This window comes from Alligator mississippiensis, chromosome 6, assembly GCF_030867095.1.
Source record: "Alligator mississippiensis isolate rAllMis1 chromosome 6, rAllMis1, whole genome shotgun sequence".
Taxonomy (NCBI): domain Eukaryota; kingdom Metazoa; phylum Chordata; order Crocodylia; family Alligatoridae; genus Alligator; species Alligator mississippiensis.
The window spans coordinates 79,679,325-79,700,187 of record NC_081829.1 but is presented as its reverse complement, the minus strand read 5'-3'; the positions used below and the strand labels follow the sequence as shown (position 1 = coordinate 79,700,187).

Here is a 20,863-nt window from a genome sequence, read left to right as displayed (position 1 = left end):
TTTAGATTGTTTTGGGGTTGAAAGCTCCTTGGGGAAATGTTATTCTGTTTTAAGCTGTACCAAATTGTCTTAACAAATAAAAGGACATATAGAGTTAGGGCAAGAACATATAAAAAACTAGGATATATTATAATCTAGAAATGATATGGTGAGGGATGATGAGAAAGCAGAAGTAATGGAGAGAAGAATGATTAAGAACAGTCAAATATGATAAAGGGTGTTTATGTTAGCGTGCGTGGTTGGTTCATGTGGGGGGTTTTTTGGAATGTAAGTTTCTGGAGTTTCTGAAAAACTGTGTCTGGATTTGAAGGTGATTGAGGTCACTTGGGTTAACATTAAAAGTTTGGGTCATGATTGGGTCAACTCTAACCTTGAGGACCCTTCCTACCCTATATTTCTGCACCAGTCACGCAGCCCTACTGTGTGGCACCAATGGCCTATATATGATGATTTATGTTAATATGGTATATACATTTTTGGTATAAATGCCTATCTGGTCTTTTGTGGCTGTGAAAGGTTCACCTCAGTTTTTGGAGAATGCTGCCATAATCTTCATAAAGGATTGTCTGTCCTTCCTTACACTCATTTTTTCAGTGCACCCATTGAAATAATTTTAGTGGGTTCACTTCAGAGGTAGCCTTTCAGACTGTCTGCAGACTCGGATAGACTTAGGTTGGTGTCACTTGGATCATATTTTGAATTTTTTTTCTCTTTAACTGTAATAGCTAGTGACTAGCCTGTTGTTTTAAATCAAAGCTGAAACTTTAGAGAACAACTCTAAAATGCCTCTCTAAACCACCCTGGTAGACCTTAATACTAGCCCCCCAGGGTGACGCACTGCACAGTTTGGATCAAGGAGAATCTATTTTCCAGATTAGTAATTTAGCAGTTGTTTTGCTTTAGGGCATCTAAACATAGAATTGCTAATGAATGTCTTTGCTGAAATAGTCAACCGATTATCATTACTTATTTTGGAAAATGAGCTATGTTGCATTCCCCTTGCTTAATATTATAACTGAAGTGTTAGAAAATGACTTTACTAAAATTTGTTTGGATATTTATGAATATAGGAATTAGGAAAGAGAAGTAGTTTAATCATTTTGTATCACTTCCTAGAACATTGTAATAGAATTAGAGAAGAAGCAGTTGTTCAGGGATTGTCACAGTTAAGTTCAATACAATTTTGAGTCAATATGGATAAAAGAAACCGTATCTTCAACAGCTTAATTTAATCCCTAATTTAATTTATACAAGTAATATATATGTAGTATGACTAAATTATTTTTTTAATGTCAAAGTACTCTTTTTATTATTTAATATATGTTAATGTCTCCATGTGTAGAAAAAACTAACATCGTTGTCTGATAGGGAAAAAAAATGCATATATGGCAAAAAAAAAGTCTTCCTGTATAAAGGAGAGCCCAAGTTAATAGGATTATACACTTATCTCATACTTTTAATAGCTGTTGAACTGTTCAATCTTTTTTAATCCAAAAAAATAAAGACTACTTGTTCCAAAGCCAAATAACTCTCCATTTTAAAAGATTACACAGAAGGAGCTGAAGGTTATTAACAGTTTAGTTTGACCCAGCTTTCGTTCTGCCTGTCTGAAAATTTGATGAAATGTAGAAGCTTTCCCAAGTCACTATGGGAAGGATATGTTAGGTTTTGTTGAATTTCAGTGTTCCACTTACTTAATTTTTTTAAATAATTAAGCAGTACTTTTAAGGAGGAATAGATGGCATACGGTTCTTCTGTATTTTTGCTTCCTGCTCACAGATAGTACAATTGAGTTCTGTTTTACAAAAAATGGATCTGTTCTCTGTCAGCATTTTCATTGGCTGAAGTGAAAACATCCCACAGTATGTCATAACATGAAAACAAGACAAAGCTATTATTATTTTACTTATGCAACAGTAATTAATGATTAATAATTAATTAATTGATTTTACTATAATTTGAATGACAATTTATAGTAAAATGTCCTGTCAGTTGCTCTAGGCACCTTCAAGGTAGATTAAAGTTTATACTATCAAATGCAATTCAATGAAAATATGCTGACCTTAGAATTCAAATTATAATTCAATGACCTATTATAATCAAAATGCTCCTCAGTCTTTCCATCACCTTCTGTTTAGTTCTTGGGCTCAAATAGTTTGTGTCAGAGAGAAATCTAAGGAATCACTGTAGTAAATTCCTTTCTAGACCATTTATTATGCCTTGAAGTTAACTGCATGACTATGTATTCTCTACCATCTATTACAGGTCTTTATGCTGACGGAGTAAGACCATATTGAAACAAACATGTTAATATCAGAGAGCAGACACATTTTAGTCTTAGAATGATATTTTTATATAGTTTTTTATTCTTTATGTTTTGACTAGGGAATCATTTACAATATTTTTCATGTAAAGCAAAATACACTGCTTTATACGGGCTAGGACAGATGTATAGGTTAACAGGTACATGTAGGTATTAATTTCCATCCTTTAAAGTGGCTTAAGGTGGAGCATGGAGCAGCAGCCTGCTCGCCAGGAAACTGTCCCTGATAGCATGAAGCTCATGATACTTATTGAATAATGCATCTGACAAATTTAATAGAATTAACTTAAATTTCAGGCCTGACCATCCTCCAGTAAATTGGAGGGGTGGGGCTTGTCTTTTCTCCTGGGCATACGTGCCATTGTGGAACAGGACTGACAGAGTGTTGGTACTTCAGCGATTTACCTAAATGTGGGCTCACTGAAATGTGGGCATTTTGCCAGTCGAAGTAGAAGGACAATGTGGGTTGTAGCCTATAACTTCAGCTCCGATGTCTAGCTTGGGTTGAAAGCACTGTGGAATTCGAGTGAGGGGTCTTTTGTGTGTGTGGGTAGAAAGCAGATTAGGGGGAACACTTAGGGGAGAGCCTTGCATAACTGTAGAGCAAACATATCTCCAAGGGTTGCTTCAGATGCTGAGAACAATTGGAGTATGACAACATTCAAGTTTTGGTACCTACTGAGAATGGAATTTATTTAGAGCCATTTTTCTAGCTCTCTGCCATTCAAGGTGTGGAATTCTAAATAACAGATTTTTAGTCATCTAGTCTATATGGCCTTTTTGGCACCTGCACATAGGTAGGAATTCTAATTTTCCAGTCAACTTGTAACCCAAATATGTACAGTAGTCTGTGAACTGATCTTTTACATGCTCAGCAACGTGGATATGTATGGGCATGGCCCAAATATGTAGGCAGCTTTAAAGCCATGTGTAATGGATGTTATGTGGAGGAGGACTCTCCCCTGTCTTACATCAGTTACTGAGTGCTTAGGGCACTTTTCTGGGAAGCCCCAGATTCAGGTTCTAGCCACCCTTAAACCAGGGGGGATTTGAACTTACATCTCTGTCTTCTCGGCACAGCACTCTAACTGCTACACCACAGACGTCTATCCTTTCCTCCTTCAGTTTTTCCCAATGACTGTATTTTAAAAGGAAATAAGCTTCAAAAGGAAATCTGGAGAGGGGCTTGGGTAATGCATAACTTATGGCATGGTGCTTAGAGCACTGTGCTGGGAAGTCAAAGGTAAAGGTCTCTGAGCAAACAAGTCTAGAACTTCCAGGTAAGTTCTAGTCTTCAGCTTTCCAGGTAAGTGTCCAATTCACTCAGCTATTGGGGCTAAAGCATGGGGCAGCCCCCCATGTCCTTTCCATTTTGTTGCCAAGATGCTCATATCGAGGTACACAGGTACATACTTGTCTACACATGTGGGGTTACATGTCCAGGAATAGAATGGCTTCCTGCATATAAATGCTGGGAGTTGTTTTTACCCATTTTCTAGCCCGTTGTATGCAACTTGCATACATGTTAAATAGGCTGCATCAGCCAGATTTATATCCTTGTCCAAAGGTTTTGTTACATTAATTTGGGTTAAGTGTCACTTAAACCAGTAAATCTAATTAACTGCTCTTCATTTGGGATAAATATTTTTCCCAGTTGAACTCTATGATGAAATCAGATAATTGAAACAACAAAAGCTTCCATTCAGAATATTGATACTAGTCACTGACCAAAAAACAGGCACACATGGAGGGACTTAATCTAATGAAGTTTTATGGAGTTTGTGTATCTCTAAAAGAAAGTAAGAAAAAAAAATAGTGAGAGAAGGAGCTAGAAAGGAATATGATCTTGAGATAAAGTCTGCAAAGTGTGCTTTTGGGTTGCAAGCTGACTGAAAGTGGCCCACTATGTTTTCTCTTTGTTGATTCTTCCTTTGTTCAAAGGAATAAGACTTTTACATCCTTTGGAAATGCACAGGTTTGCATCAAATATTTGGCTCTATCATGCTAACTGCTAATTTTGGCTTGCCGCTTGGGTCAGAAATGGGTAAAAATAGTCTCACTTGAACCTACCAGCCCTCACATTTCTCAGAACCTACAGTTAAATTAAGCCAGCAAAATTCTGGGAGAAGAGCCTGGGCACAGGAGAATGCAAAATCATGAGACATGTTTCCTATTATTTGTGCTGCTTTAGTTCTTGTTTGGTTGGTTTTGTTTTTAATATTAGTTCTCTGAAATTAGGAACAGAATACAGCTGGGGGATGGTTTCTGGAAAAGGCATTTTTACCCTGAGATGATTGTTTTTAGTTTTAAAGTTTCTAAAGGAATTGATTTGTGGTTCAGTGCAGGGGACTGGACTTTGATAACTCAGGGGTTCTTTTCCAGTTCTACGTTCTTAAGGCCCCAGATGCACATTATACTTAAGATGTGATTAATTGGTTAATCAGATCTTAAGTAGTGACCTGGCCACATGTTCCTTCAATTAATAGCATGCTAAAACCAAGAATAAGTGACAACGTTATTACACAAAATACTTGTAATATAACTTTTTTTGGTTCCTATCATGCCTTTCATTGAACTTGTGGCCATGCTCCCAACCTCCACATCAGTATCCAGAGCTCCAAGCTGCAGGGGTGTGTAGGAGGGAGGGGTGGGGAGTCACCCTGGACCCACCCTCAGACCAACTACAACCTTTCCATTTGATAATAGGCAAATTTATTGATACACAGTGATAACAGAAAATAAATAATACCAAGCAATTCTATATATCTACCAAATTCTAGGGCTGTCATCAGAGTCAAAATATATCTGGTCAGGATGCAGTGTTCACTCTGAGGCTCTCTCTTAGGTATCAGATGTCAACATCCTGGAGGTGGGATGCTGAGGCCCACAACCCCCTCCAGTGTGGTGGGTGAAACACATATACACATATATATATGTGTGTGTGTGTATGCATGTCAGTTCCCAAAAACATGAATGCTGGGGGTTCCCATCTGCCATGAATGCTCAATTTTGTCCTAATTTCTTGTCTAATAAATATCATATCTTCTCTCTCTATTAACACTGGTGTCATCTTTGCTCTAAATATCACTTTCAGACCTGCTGCTGTGATTTCTACTCCCTGTCCAATCTGCTGTACTGTTTTCTGCTCCTTGCTGCATCTACCACTGTGCAGCCTGTCCCTTCTCTGGTCTGCCACATGGCAGACACAGAGACTGCATGTGTTACTTGTGGCATGTGTGCTGCAGGTTAACCACCGTGGTCTAAACCATGCAATTGTCAGAAGTCTGAGAAACTGTAAGTGTGATTATGTTACAGTTAAAACATTGCTACTTAATTAATCAGCGTACTTAAAAATTCAACACTGGCAGCAGCACAGCCCTGAAACTGTCTCAGGGGTGGGCAAAATGCGGCCCGCGGGCTGGATGCAACCCACCAGGCCATTCTATCCAGCCCGCAGGGCCCCTAAAAAATTTAGAAAATTAATATTTATCTACCCTTGGCTGCCTGTCACGCGGCCCTCAATGGTTTGCCAAAACTCAGTAAGTGACCCTTTGCCTGAAATAATTGCTCGCCCCTGCTGTGTCTGGTTGATGTCAGGTGGCTGGCTCATAGATTTTCATTCATGACTGTCTTTGTGCAGGAAACATCCTTCTTTCACACTGTTGTGGGTTAGGCCTACCACATAACTGGATAACTTCTGCTGAGGAAGGGTAACTCTCTGACTGAGATCTTCACCTGATTTCAATCAACATGACTCCATTACTTTCACTAAAAATTTCAACCCCTAAGGTTCTGATCCTGTGTACATTAAACCTGATGTGCTTTATAAAATAATAATCAACTACCTTGTGAAGCAGCCAGGCAGAAACTGTGCATAATTGTGTGATGCCTTTCAATATATTTAATTAATTAATAAAATTCTGCATCACACATTTTAGTCTACTAAATATATACCAGGAGAAAAAAACCCACGTTCTTGTCCACTTGATTTTTGCACTTTTTAAATTTAACTTTGCAGTGCTTTCAGGAATTATTATAAATGACCTCCTAAAAAACTAACAGCTTTATAGTGCAAAAAAAAGTTTTTAGAAAAGCACCTCTCTGGATTTTTGGCTTTTTATTAATTTTTTAGACTTTCATTTGTTTACCAAAATGTACCTTTTAAGTTGTTCAGCAAGATGATATTCAGGCAGAATACAGCATGTAGTCCCAAAACTTGTATTTAATGGGAGCCTTTTTGTTAAAGATTAACTGTTCAATGCATTTAAATAGCGTTTTTATGACATGAATATACAATTTATCTGTTTTAGTCATAAGCAATCTATTACAGCACTTCAAATCGAGTGTGTATTTTAATTCACTCAGTTTATTTTAATAGGACCTCCAGATGGGAACAGTTCACAACAGCAACTACTCACTTCATCATTGATCCTGCTTACTATGTTCATCATTTTCATTCTTCTGACTGGCTGTTTTTGCAGGTATGTGTTTAAGTGCTCTGCACAGGACTAGTTTGGTCTGTTTTAATGTTATCTAATGAGGAAATGAAAGTATTCTACGTGCGAGCTGTAGTCTCAGAAACAGCTTAGCCTAGAGGAGGATGCTTCATGCTGTAATTTATCGTTAACCAAAACTTTTATCACCTGAAGATGTTCAGAAACAGTTTCTCCAGAATGACATGGTTTGTATCAGTCAGTATCAAAGAAAATGTGTTGCCTTTTAATACAATTATTCAAATTAATTTGGTTTATGTATTTAAGGTTCAGGAAGCATAGGAAAGCAGTTGTGAACACCAGTGACAAAAAAATGCCAAATGGAATCTTAGAAGAGCAAGGTAATGAAATATTTGCATTTTAGAATGACTTGTTTTAAAAATATGAATTCTTTAATTTTGAATGTTAAAAATGTGGTTATTTACACTTTGGGGATTACTTGTATCTTTTATTTTTGTGCTGGGTTTTCCAGAAAAAAAAATCTCATATTGAAATAATAATGCCTGCCTTCCTATTGTTTTAAAACAACTTGCAACTTAAAGCTGTAACTTTACCAGATGCCCCCCCTCCCTCCTCTTTTCCCATGCCAGTTCTCTGTAACTGGCTCGTGAATATAGGATTTCTTAGGATAGCTGAATTACTGGCTCTGATTTTCACATTAAGAAAAACAATTGAAACATTTGTTTTAGAAAACAAAATTTACATGCAAAAAGAGCGTCCTGTATAAACAGACCACGAGTAAAAGAAAGATAAGAAGGATAAGAAAGTGTCAGTAGTATTTTTTTTTTTAAATATAGTCCAGAAATTGAAACTATTCACTAAAAGATTTTCAAACATTTTTATTAAGAATTGTTAGAATAGGTTTGTAACATTATGCTATCAAGTACAGTACGGGCTAAGAGATGGCAAGTGTATGGGTGGAGGGGGGTTGATACTTTGAAAAAACTGTGGCAAGTAGGGGTGAATACTCACAGTACTAAATATAACCCAACTGATGCAACTTCCTGTTCAACGTCACACATTTGCTAAAAAAAAAGTTAAAATGACAGGAATTTCCAATGCATTGGAGACATGCTTGCCCAGCAAGAATGGCTAATTAATGAAAGAATACGGAATACACCACGGTTTTTTAAAGGACTGTGCCTTCCCCCAGATCTAAGGAAGAGTTTCTTTCACATAAAGCTACTACTGCAGGGAAGCTTCCTCTACCATGATTTCAAATTGTTTGGCTTCGCTGTTAATAAATTCAGTATTGTGACTACTGTACCTTAATATTCAGTCATTGTATAGTATCTGTAAAGCCAGCAGGTGCAGTATTGAAGGCTTTTCCTGATATAAGGAAATCCCTGGGTGGCAGGAAATTGTACTGAGCTACACTGATCTGTTTTGGCTACACAAAGGTGAGGCTAGAGTTTTTGGTTTCTGTTTTTGGAAGAAAGTATTGGTCCCAACAGTGAGTTTCAAGTGAAAAGGTATATTTTCAGAAAAGGAAATATTGTTAAATACAAACTTTTGTCTCCATGATGCAAATACTGTTTTGGCTGATACTTTGGGACAGAGACTAAATGAAATTTCAGGTGCTTCATATACTTTTGATTAATGATGTTGATATAACTCTTCAAACAAGTTGTCTTATGAATTTGTTTCAAACATTGTTAACCCATAAAAGCAGTTTATTGAGAGCAAAACATTCACCCCATTATAGTTCTTCTAAACAGGGCAAGGTTTCTGACACATGACAAATTATGGCTCATTTTTTAGAAACAAACAAATACTTACAAATATATGGAAATCTATTTTTATATCTTCACATGCTGGAGGATATATGTTTTCCATATATTCTGTATCTTAAACATCTTTACCTCCAATCCTTGTGGTCTCTGGGATGGGCTCCTAAAAATGGAGTTTTTAATCTGCTAAGAGCCAAAACCCCTCATGTTTACTATTAGGAAGCAAAGCTCATATTATTTTGAATTCAGTCTTGGTTCAGAGAAATGACAATTTTTCCATGTTTACTGAAATAATCTCTCTCTCCAGTTTGATTCCCTTTCACAAATGCCTCCTGTTCCTTCTTCCAAGATGCTTCACAAAGGTGATTTGTGCACATTTTGGTTAATGGGCTGCCTTGCTGCCCTCATTTTGAAAACATATTTAACATTTATTTTTTCTGATTTTGCAGAGCAGCAAAGGGTGATGCTGCTCAGCAGGTCTCCCTCAGGCCCAAAGAAATACTTCCCAATTCCAGTGGAGAATCTGGAGGAAGAAATCAGGATAAGATCTGCAGATGATGGGAAGCTGTTTCGGGAAGAATTTAATGTAAGTTGACAGATTTTTTTTTTTTTTCGAACTCAGAAAAAAGAAGAAGGAAATAAAAAATGTATGTGAGCAATGTTTTTTTTAATTAAATGCATGCAGCATTGATGTTTGTCATAGGATGGGGAATTCTTGGCAGGTGGTGTGAAAGCTTCTTTGCATAGCTTTACTAATGCACCTTCATACAAAATGCTTCCAGTTGCTCTTTGCTGGGGGGGTCTCACCAGTAGAAGTAGAGGAATGTTAGTCACCTGTCCCCATGACAGCCACATAGCAGAAGTCCTTGTCATCCTTTCTGCTCACCCCTCTAACAGCTAATTATTTTAGTACTGGTCATCTCTTGTAGAGACATCTCCAATGTGTTAAATTATACAGTTGTTTTTTCCTGAAGGACACATCCAGCAGGTACTATACTGGAGCAACCAGACAGGTTCTAATTTGTGCTTTCTCCTGAATTTGAGCAAAGAGGTGTTTTGGTCTCTCTCTCTCCAGCTCTTTCTCCCTGGTCCCCCCTCCCCATCCTTTGCTTCTGAAATCTATTTCCTTTAGTGCTGAAAAGTGTATGCATCTGTTGTCTGACAATAAAGGAGTGCTAAACTGTTTCTTTTTATCAGCATCTGCTACCGTAAACCCTAAAGTCTTGATGCCCCTTACCAAAAAATGTCTGGAGGAGAAGAAAATCTATTAAATATCACTGCGGCATGTCAGTCTGTGAAAATCCGATAGTTTGTGCTTTGCAGGGGAGTGCTTTAGGTAAAGGGATGGAGAATATGGCCTTCTAAACTGTAAATTTTGTGGCATTATGCCCTTTAGGACTGTGCTTAACCCATATGACATCTGTAAGCAGGGCTGGTTCCTCTCACTCAGGCCCTTAGAAACGATATTTCTATCAGCTGGTAGAATATTTCCCTGAGATATTCCCTTTGGCCAGAAAAGAGAACCTGCTTGCTGCCCAGATTCAGTTGCCTGACCGTTGTATAATAGGTCTTAGTAAGCTCCCATTGAAGAGGGAAACATTCTGCAGTGTCAGGAGTACTTCCATGCCCTCCTTTTTACATCTCCTTGCTTCCACCAACTTCTTGCAGTAGTCATAAGCAGAAAAGAGCCATGTGCTATGGTATTAAATATAGGCTCATCTAAGTGAATGCATAAATGTTAATCAGATAGTTTAGGGTGGTACCCTAGGACTAAAATGTAGTATTAAGTGATCTTCAAAATTGGCAAAATATTTGTACATCTATAGCATGCTGGTCACTTTGTAGTTTGTTTAAGCTGCACATCTCTCTTGCTGCTACAGCCACAATATTATTACTATAAAATGAGACATTTGCCTAAGTAGTTTAACAATTTTTTGAAAAAAGAAAAATGTAGCTTAATTCACTAATGACTCTCCACAAGGTGGTCAGTGATGAAAATAGCAATTGATTTAAAACGAACTTTGCTGTTGGGTACTCAGCATGGGAAATCTTGCCTGTGTGCAAACTCTGAGTCCGACGGTTGTAGTCAAGGAAACGTTAACAAATGTGCATGTGCAAAGCAATACCATAAAACAATGAGGAGGATGGTGGAGGACGGTCATTAAATTCTGTCTGATGGTTTTGAACACTGTAATGACAACACTGTTGCTTATAGTTGCTTGCATTGAAGGCTGTTTTGTTAGATCTTGTTCTGCATGTGGTGTCAGAGGATGATGGGAGGGGGCAAAGGGTAGGTGAAAGAAAACAGTTGAAAACCAGAGTGGAAATGATACGTTATGCAAACACACACTGTCATTTCAACACTAGCAGGAAAAGGAGCTAGTTTGAGAAACTAGAGCTCAAAAAAATTAGAGACTTTAATTTAGAAAGTTTTCCCTTCTTAATTATAGCCTGAGAGCATATAACAACATACTGAACTTGAAAAGGAAAGTAGAATTGTGTGTAATTTTTTCAAAAGATTGCAGTGTTGTCTTAACAGAAACCATAGATGAAAGAGGTCCAGAATCTTACTGGAGAATCAAAAACACCTTCCGCTCCCCCAAAAACCAAAAAATCCTCTTAGTGAGTTGCTTACAAACAGATAGTCCATCTGCCTGGTGAACCACTCATCCACTCTTTTGCACTAGTGATCTCACCAGGACTTAATTTCATATAGCTCCCATTAGCCTTTCACCTTGTCATCAGCCTTTATTGATCCTTATTTAAACAAAGAATACTCTGTATAATCAGCAATAAAGATAATAGGGCCTAGGATAAAAGGCTGGAAGGTTTTTGAGGATGTTCACCAATAAATGAGAACCTCCAAAAGTTCCTGGTGTACTTTCATGTTTACTAAAGATGCTTAGACTCTTTAACTGTCATTATTAATGTTGGTATCAATCTAACCAAGTTTTAAAAATTAAAATAGGGGTCTGAAAGGGCGTAGGAGAGTCCTACCCTGCAGGCATTTCATTTTTCTGTTCAGACAGTAAAAATAGCTTTTGTCCATTTGATTTTTTTTTTTTTTCCTAACAGGAAAAAAAAACTCTCAGTACAAATAATTTGTTAATATGTTTTATTTTTTACATTTCTGTCACCAGCCTTGATTTGTATTTATACAGCACAAAGTGTACTTCATGCTTTGTAGATGCAATATGTTACACTTCTTGCAAGTATATGCAAGTGATGACAAGGGCATTTTTTCCAGTAAGCTCCTGATCTTGAAAACATTTATATGTACACTTCACTTACAGCATGTGAGGAATCCCATTGGAGTTTGTGGAATTCTTCATATAATTACCATATTTACTCAATTCTAAGATGAGGCCTCCAACCACCCCCCATTAAACATGCAGAGAAGCTTCTTGTCTTAGAATAAAGTACAAGGGCCAGCGGGGGGGACATAGGTGTCTGATGTAGCTCCAGCCCCTACCTGAGGTTGGGCCCAAGCTATAGCTGCTACCTTCCCAGCCCCTGCACCCCACCAGCTCTCTTCAGCCTTTTTCTACCCATTTGCCCCCCATGCAGCCTCTGCTCCTCTGCGTATCCCTCTTCTTCCCCCACCCTGTACCCTTGCTCTGCACAGGCGGGCTCTGTCCATGTTGCAGCCTGAGCATGACCCCAGCAGCACTGACATGGCCCCAGCCCAGCCATGCAGCAGTGGTATGCAGCTAGCATGGCTGCTATAGGGGATGGGCTGGGGCTGTGTTCAGTGCCTTAGGCTGCAGCATGGATAGAGCCTGCTGGTGTAGAGCAAGGGTAAGAGGGGAGAGAAATGAGGAGCAGAGACTTCAGGGAAGGGGAGCAGAAAGGCGAAGAAAAGGAGGGAGAGGAGAAGTAGAGAGGCTGGGGAGGAACCAGTGCTGGGGGAGGGGAGGCAGAAGGCAGGTATAACCAGAGGGCAAGCTGCGTGACCTCCCTACTTGTCCTCCCCCCCCAACTACCCTCCTGCATCAGTGGGGGGGTTTGAATTAAAGGTGACCCTCCAATAATTAGATCTAATACATGAAAAAGTATAGCATTTATAATTTTTCCATATATAGAATGTAATTATTGAGGGTCATCTTTTATTCAGGGTTTTCTTAAATATGAGTAAATGTGGTACTATTCCAAAAGACAAAAATATAGATGATTAGGAAGGAAGGAAGTGATAGAATAGAAGTGACTGAGCAGCTGAGTTTGGCCCAATTTTTTTCTCCACATTCTTTTCCCAAGCTCACTGAGTATTGCTCTTGTTCAATAAGTGAAGGCCTCATAAAAGCACAGTTGTTTGGAATATCTGAGCATTGTGCTGTAGAAGCATTCACTTTAGTATTTTTTTTTTTATTGTTTCAAGTTTTATTTTCACTGGGATAGCGTCAGTTCAGCTCAGAGAGAGGGAAACTAGATCCTGCAGAATAAGTGAGTACATATATGATGGGAGTATATGACACATTTGTCATCCTTAGATCCCTTTCCTAGGATTCTAGTACGTCCTCATGATGTGCACTGGGATAGGGTGCGAGGACTAGGATAGAGGACACTGGAGAGTTGGTGCCCTTTGTTGAGGTGGTGGTGGGGGTGCCAGAACAGTATGGATTCCAAGAGCATAGTGTAGGAAGAGGTAAAAAGAACAGGAGTCTTACTTGTGGCAGTTCAAAATCCTGTTGCTCTGCAGCATGGTCTGCCCACTCCAGCTGTTCCTTTTATAGCAGCAGTGAAGTGTCCAGGCACCCAGCTGCTGCTGCAAGAGCAATGCCGTAGTGTTGCCAGGGTATAGACTCTACATGGGGTGGGGACGATTCTGGTGTCCCTCTGAAGTTAGTGCCCAGGACAGGTCCCCCTCTTTCCCACTGCTAGTTATACTACTGGAGAGCATATTTTGGATGGGGGGAGGTGCCCATTGTTCCTTTGTGGAGATAGGTAGAAAAGATAATATTGCTTGTATGCTCCTCTGCAATTCAAGCATCTCCCCCACTTAAGCAGTTTTATTTGGCAAATGTGGCCACAAGCAACCCTAGTCTGATGGCACCAATAATGTTGTGTTACTAGAGGAAGTAGGGCTTCTCAGAAGCAGGGAGCAGGCGCAGATCTGTCAGCTGCCTTCTTACGAGTCTTGTCTTCACTACAATGCTTGATTTAGTTCTAACTGGAGTGGTGTGCCTAATTCAGTCCTGTCTGCATTCAGAAACTTGAATCTTGAGTACTGTAGTGCTTTTTTCATGAGTTGGCTGATCTAAAGAAGACATAGGCTAAAACTTGACTGAGTTTGACTCATCCGTTATTATCACAATGACTCAGTAGCATGGATACACACTGATCAAAAGTCACTAGCTCTCTGATACCTTCACAGAGTACTTGTATGACCAAGAGACAGGCAATTACTTCCATCATTTTCTGGGAAAGAATTCACAGAGTAGCTTAGCATTTAGAAATATGGGATGTATCTACCTGTTCTCTGAAATCATAGAAACACACATGCACACCAACTATAGCCCCAGTGTGGATAGAACAACCTGAGTGTTATTTCACATAAAGAAGAATTCAGGTGTAGATACCCTGAGACAACTTGGCAGTGAAGGCATACCAGTGGAGATAGTCTTGGCAACCTACTGATTCCTGAGGATCCACCCAGTTTGTGGGCAAAACCTTATTTTCAGGGATCAAACCTTACCCTGAATAAAATTCTTTGGGAGTTACCCAAAGGAAGAACATGAGGTATTTCCTCTCCCTTCATTAACACCTTCATCCTCCTCATTAGGAGCTATCATTAAAGAGGCAAGGCATATCACTGAATTTATGTGCTTTGTGGGGGAGATGCGGAAGTGTCTGAAAGAGTATTTTGATCAACTTTTCAAGTTTAGAAAGCAGTTTTTAAAGAGGGAGAAGATAACCAATGTTTTCTGCAGAATAATGAAATTAGAATTCTGGTGTTTGAGTACAAATACCTTTTTATTTTTACACGGTTTGAGATCCCTTTAAATGTTTTTTCATAATTAAGAAAACAGAAAATGTAAAGACCTTATGATACAAGGAAAAAAAAAAAAGAAATAGCTTGCAAAACTATAAAACTGTTATAACTGCTCTGCTAATATTTCTTACTTTTTTTCTATTCATTTTGCTAAAATGTTTACAAATTTGTGAACGGTGCAATAAAGCAGAACTGCAAGGGCAAGTTTCCATTAACAGTGTTGCAATAAGAATAAAACATGAATACAGAAAGGCAACTTTTCTTTCACTTACTTAACCCTATTTAGCCCTGGCAACTTTTCTTAATCTTCATTTTTTAGGGGGGTTTCCACATAATGAGTTGCACAAGTCAGGCTAAGATCTCTGCCTTAAGAGCATGATTGATTTAGAGCCTCTTTTCTTTCTGTTCCTTTAAGTAACTCATAAGACTGTCTGTATTTAGCTTGATTAATTCTGGGCATGGATGAGGAAAACCATTTAAAAGAATGGTGGAAGAAGGCACAACACCAACTGTGGTTGTAGAAGTTAGAATTATTGCATCTGTGTGGGATGTTATAATAACTATTTAAGCATTGTAACATAGTTAAATGTCTTGGGCATGGTTACAGTTTACACTTTGTTCCACCTGACTCAGCCCAAACTGGCAACAAAGCGTCTCCCAAATAAATAAAAGACTTTCAATAAAGCCTCCATAATGGATGCCCCTTTCTTTCTACATCGGAGTTCCTCCAAGACTAGGGATGAGCTTTAAGAGTCCTTCACACATCCTTCATCTCCTTCTCCATAGTCATAGAGTTCTCATTTCTCTTTGGTTTTATATTTTTATATTTATATTTTTCTCTTTCACATTTTGATTCTGATTATATTGCAGTAAAGCACTATTTTTGAAAGGTGCTTAGTGCATGATTAAGAATCTATCCACATTGCCAGGTTTAGGTGGGATGTTGATTAATCCTGCATACCTTTTCAGTCATATTAACGCACAGTCCCCATGGCCAGCTCTGGGATCACAGCATAGAGTTAGCTGGCATTCCCTTACTCTACCCCTAACCTTGATCTGAAGAGACCCATGCCAGACTAGGGACCTTGGCCAGGGATTTTCTTAATATTCTTGACCTTCTTTTGTTATTAACCAAGTGCATTTACATACTAAAACCAAACGAATCTTAAAAGCACAATACCAAGTCAGAGCCGTGCAGCTCTTGCAGCTACATCCTCATGATTTGGTCACAGCGTAATGAGTCACTCTGCCATTTGGTGTTTAGCAATGGCAACCTTTTTTTAAAGTAGAGAACTCTTAAATGGCAAAAGTCACAATTTTCTTTAAGTTAGTATTCAAATATTGAAATTGTAGTAAAATATAATCAAAAGGTTATAAGCTGTTTTAATGAGGAGAAATTCCTTTTTTTAAAGAACTGGAAAGTGCCAAGAAATTAGTTCTATTTCCTGGTCATTGAATATTATACAGCTAACAGTTAATATAGAATGTTGTTGCATTGCATTGACCTTTCTGTGTTTTCTCCATAGTCATTAACAGCAAGCTATGTGCAAGGAACATTTGAAATGGCAAACAAAGAAGAAAATAGAGAGAAAAATAGATACCCCAACATCCTTCCTTGTAAGATTTCACAATTTATTTTCAAATTATTAGTTCAGTGTATGGATGCCTCTGGCACCAAGCATGCCAGTAATGTTGCTTGCATTTACTGAATGTGCTTTGATTTAGATTAGTGTACCAAAAAATGTTATTTATAAGGTACAATTCATACATCAGCAAAAATAAGCTTCTTTTTGGGATATCTCTTCAGTAAGGATTGTCCTCCAAAACACTTTTCTTTAATGCAGGGGTGTTAAAGATAGGGCCTATGTGCTGGATCCAGCCCACAGAACCCTAACGTCTGGCCCATAGTGTGACCTGTGGGCCTTGGACTAGATCTCTACACTGCATGGGACATACCCCAGACTGGCCCTGAATGCCACATACAGCACATGTCACTCCCAACCACCAGTGTGCTGCACACAATGCACCAAACTGATCTGATACATGATGCATGTGGTGCTGGAGCTGGCATCTACACTGGATATAGTGTGCATGGCCAGTAGTCCAGAATATGCTTCAAGCAGCACACAGGTCTGGAGTTGGCACGTGCACTGTATGTGGTGCAGGCAGCCAATCCAATGCATTCTGCATGTGAGGCTGGAGCTGGTGCATACTACATGTAGAGCAGGTTTGGGGTACATCCTGAATGCGGCATGTGGGGTTGTCCAGGGCTCCTGTTGCATGTGGCATCCATACTGGACTGGTCCTGCAGACTGGATCCAAGGCACAGAGCAGATCTGTCAGCCCAATCTGGCCCCCAGACTTGCCCCAAGTCCCTTATCTGGTCCGTGAATTTGATTAATTATGAATTTGGTGAACAATAACACCTGATGACTGATAACCTTGCTCTAATGCATTTGAGAGAGCTTGACATGCACCTTTACAACTCAGAGAAGTGTCAGATGATTCTCTTGAAACTCAAGTCAGTTTTGCTCTATTGAAAAAACAAAGAGCTTTGAGTATGTGAGCAAGTTTTGAGGTATCTAACTTATCTATTCCATTGCATAAGTTTGCATGGTATGCAGTCCCTATATGGATTAGAAGTGAAGGGAATTTTTATAGCCGAGGCTTATATATCATGCATCCCAAAACAGTGAGCACTGTGCAGTTGCTTCACAACTGGCCCTGTATAATTACTACCCAATTCAAAGAGAACGTGAATGATTCCCAGTCCATTTACCTAGAGATCAAAGTGGCTCTTCATGGTTCCTAAGTGCCTGTGAAACACACAAGTCTTTCAGCGTGTTCTCACAGTCACAATCTTGGGTCAGACTGAGCAAGACGGTAAGAAACCAAAATCTTCCATAAGCAGATATGGAATAGTTATTCTGAATACCTTTGGATTAATTGATCTCTTACTACATTTAATATCAAAGATAATATTATGAATGGAACTACAAGTATATGATTAACATGCATGTTACAGAGTTGTTGTTTTTTTGTGGGAGGTAGTAAATTCCAGATTGACTGACTAGGAATCTGTCAGATATATAGATATTAATTTAATAACACACTTTCTTTCCAGATGATCATTCCAGAGTGGTATTGACTCAAATGGATAGTATTGCATCATCAGACTATATTAATGCTTCGTATATAGATGTGAGTTAACAGCTTTTTACTTTTTGTTAGATTGTGCATTGTAAATGTAAACTAAACATCAGATAGACATTTATCTTAAAGGGAATCTTTGCAGCTCATCTTTTTAACTATCCATAAAATCTATTTCCCTAGGGTTACAAAGAAAAGAATAAATTTATAGCAGCTCAAGGTAAATTATTTGTTTGGTTTTGTAAATAATTTTCATTTTAATTTATTACATTTCTTGAATTGTTTCAAATATGCATGATGGCCAGATCTAAAACTGTATTTGGAGTCTTTAGTCATAATTTCATTTAAATTTTGTCTGGCAGCTCTAGTTCCACTATTATTTCTCAACTCTGGGAAATTCCCCACTGCAGATTCCCTGTCTCTGTACTCCAAGCATAATCTTTCTCCTGTTCCTTCATGCTCACCTCTGTTCCCCTGTTGAATCATAAATGTGATAGTTTTCCTAAATTCTGGACATAGAAAGAGGGCTGCAATTTAGAAATACTAAATTGTGCTCAGTGCTTGACATAAATGAGAGCAGAGTGCTCCTATTGGAAGAATGGGGAGGGAGTGACTATCTGTTGATCCTAGAAGAAGAGATGATCCTGATCATCAAACTTTTATGCCACCAAGAGCTATGGAACAACTATCCAGAAATGGTCTGAGTGCATATGTTCTATCTCGTCCATCTAGAAACTTGACAGACTCAAACTGCTTCTGGCCAAGTACATTTAAGTACTGTTTTGACTGGTCATTCTCTGTCATTTCTTATACAAGGACTGATTACAAGGCCCAATATAAGTATACAAATTCCAATTGTTTCAGCATGTGCATATTGATTACACTTATGAGATAACATAGTAAATATTTTCAGTAATTTTTGACAGTGTGCTTGGAAAGTAGGAGTTTTGAATGAGCATATGGTTAACATGAAAACTGAGGAGATTGCAGCCAGCATAGTTCCATGAGATATGAACTGGTGACTCAGTTTGCAAGGAAAAATGTTTTTGTATATTGTGATAGTGTTGTCATCTTTGTATCTGTTCAATATAGCACTGTCTTGTATGTGCAGGCCCTAAACAAGAAACAGTTAATGATTTCTGGAGGATGATTTGGGAACAGAAGTCAGCAACTATCGTTATGTTAACAAACTTGAAAGAGAGAAAAGAGGTAAATAATATTCTATATTTTATTTCAGCTTTGATCAGTCTATTTTGAAATAAGTCCCAAAATTATGCTACTGCAATGTGCTGCTTAAGCATTTGGCAAATAGTGACTGTAACCACTTCCTTTCTTACTCTTCTCAGAGCTATTTTAATGAAGTAGGGTTGGAGTGTTTATAGCTCTGATGGTCCAGGAAATATACAAAAAGCAAGGGGGTTTTTGGTGATATTTCCTGTTGGACCAACTGTATAGCTGAGAACAGAAGCAAATTCAGGATTTTACTCAGGCAGGTGTGGGAGCAGTGCCCACCACTGTAGAGGTGACTGATGCTTCCAACTCCCAGCCTTCCTCCTCTCCCAGGGTGGACAGACCACACCACAAGAGCAACAGTTGGGGACGTTTTTAAACCCCCAAAGCAGGTACCCCCTTTCTCTCCCACTTCAGAGGCACATCCCCTCTCTCTACCCCTTCTCTGCCAGCTGCTGCTGCTGTCTTCATTGTCCTGAAGGTGAGGGAAGCTCCAGAGCCACTTCTGCCCAGCTTCATCTGGGCTGCACAGAGGTCAGGCTCATCTTGGGACAGAGAAAGCAGTGGGCAGGTTCCCCCTCCTCATGCCTGCTCCTGGGCTTACAGGGAACACCTAGGGACACCTGGCATCTAGGGGAACCCACCCACTACTACCATTGTCCTAGGCTGAGCCCAAGCCCTGCCCAACTTGGCTGAAGTGGGCAGGAGGAACCTCCCCCTGCCCCCTGGTCAGTGGGAACAGTGGCAGCAGCAGGAGGCAAGGGTAAGGGGAGGAAGGGAAGAGGATAGGATGTGCTTCTGAGCATGGAGGGGAAGGGAGAGGGGATTCTTACCTGCTTGGAGGACTTAAAGTCCTTGGCTGCTGCTTCTACAGTGTAGTCTGAAAGGGAGATGTGATTGTGCTCCTATAACCCTTCTGTATCCTTCCATGGTTGAGAGAGATGCTAGACAACCTTTCAGCACAAAGTGGTCTCCTTTAGGTGCCATGCAAGTATAGTTACAACTTAAGATTGTACAAGAACATATATAAATGTTCTCTGGGGACTAGCTTTTTGATCATTACTTTTTACTGTGTCCTACACAACCTCATTTTTTTGTACTTTGAGCAAACTGCAAATTGTTCTGAACACCTATTTGTTTACACTGAAGAAAATGTGAAACTGGTCCTTTTGACCTGAGTAAGAGTTGAAATGAATGTAAAATTCCTGTTTTCTTGTGATAGAAACAGGATTGGTAACCCATGGGCATTTAAGAAATCTAAGCTATCCTGTCTCCCAATAATGAATTTGGCTTAAAAATAGTAAGATTTAGTTTTAAAAGTAATTTTGGACTCTTTTTACTTGCCTTTGGTTTTTACGCTTTTGGGTTCATTACAACTATGTTTCTTCTGCAGCCATGAAAGCTGAAAACTTGTTTTTTAAAAATAAATGCTGAGATTCCGACATAATGGTATAATAGGACACACAGGGGTGGGGGTTTAAAAAAACCCACCAGAAACTGAAATGTACTGTAAAAACGAGAGCTGGCAGTACTAGTTGTGTTAAATTAAAACGTGCATACACCATCTGATCTGTTGCTATTCCCCCTCTAGGTATGTCTCACTATCATTTCACTACATATATAGTATGTGTACACACACACACACACACACACACACACACACATATATATGGAGCAGAGAAACTGTACAGAATGGAAACAGGAATGCAAAGACAGGAAGCCACAGTCGGTTATGGTTTGCACTAAAGTACTAGTGGTTTTTTAGTTAGCAGCCTTCAGCTGTAATGATTATAACATAAAAAAAATACAAGGTGTGTATAAAATCACTCATAATATGAAAGATCACATGTGTTTATGATATGCTGAATATCTAGAAAAATACTGCTATTATAGTGGCAGAAGGGGTGGCACCTTAAGAAAGAGAGGCTTAAATTTTCTTAGGCAACAG

The 20,863-nt window shown here is 38.9% G+C and overlaps 1 protein-coding gene across 6 annotated transcripts in view; it reads left to right on the top strand.

The window, feature by feature from the left end:
* Positions 1-20,863, top strand: part of PTPRE (protein tyrosine phosphatase receptor type E) — a 247,570-nt gene that overhangs the window by 180,082 nt on the left and 46,625 nt on the right. For 5 of the 6 annotated variants that reach the window (XM_059730034.1, XM_059730032.1, XM_014611368.3 and 2 more), the window contains 7 exons: positions 6,702-6,804; positions 7,084-7,157; positions 8,996-9,132; positions 16,062-16,152; positions 17,660-17,736; positions 17,869-17,905; positions 18,797-18,894. In XM_059730034.1, coding sequence (XP_059586017.1) covers positions 6,702-6,804; positions 7,084-7,157; positions 8,996-9,132; positions 16,062-16,152; positions 17,660-17,736; positions 17,869-17,905; positions 18,797-18,894 — 617 coding nt within the window. Of the gene's footprint in view, positions 1-6,701; positions 6,805-6,902; positions 7,005-7,083; positions 7,158-8,995; positions 9,133-16,061; positions 16,153-17,659; positions 17,737-17,868; positions 17,906-18,796; positions 18,895-20,863 lie in introns of those variants that run through there. The other variant, XM_006262586.4, reaches the window with a different exon arrangement.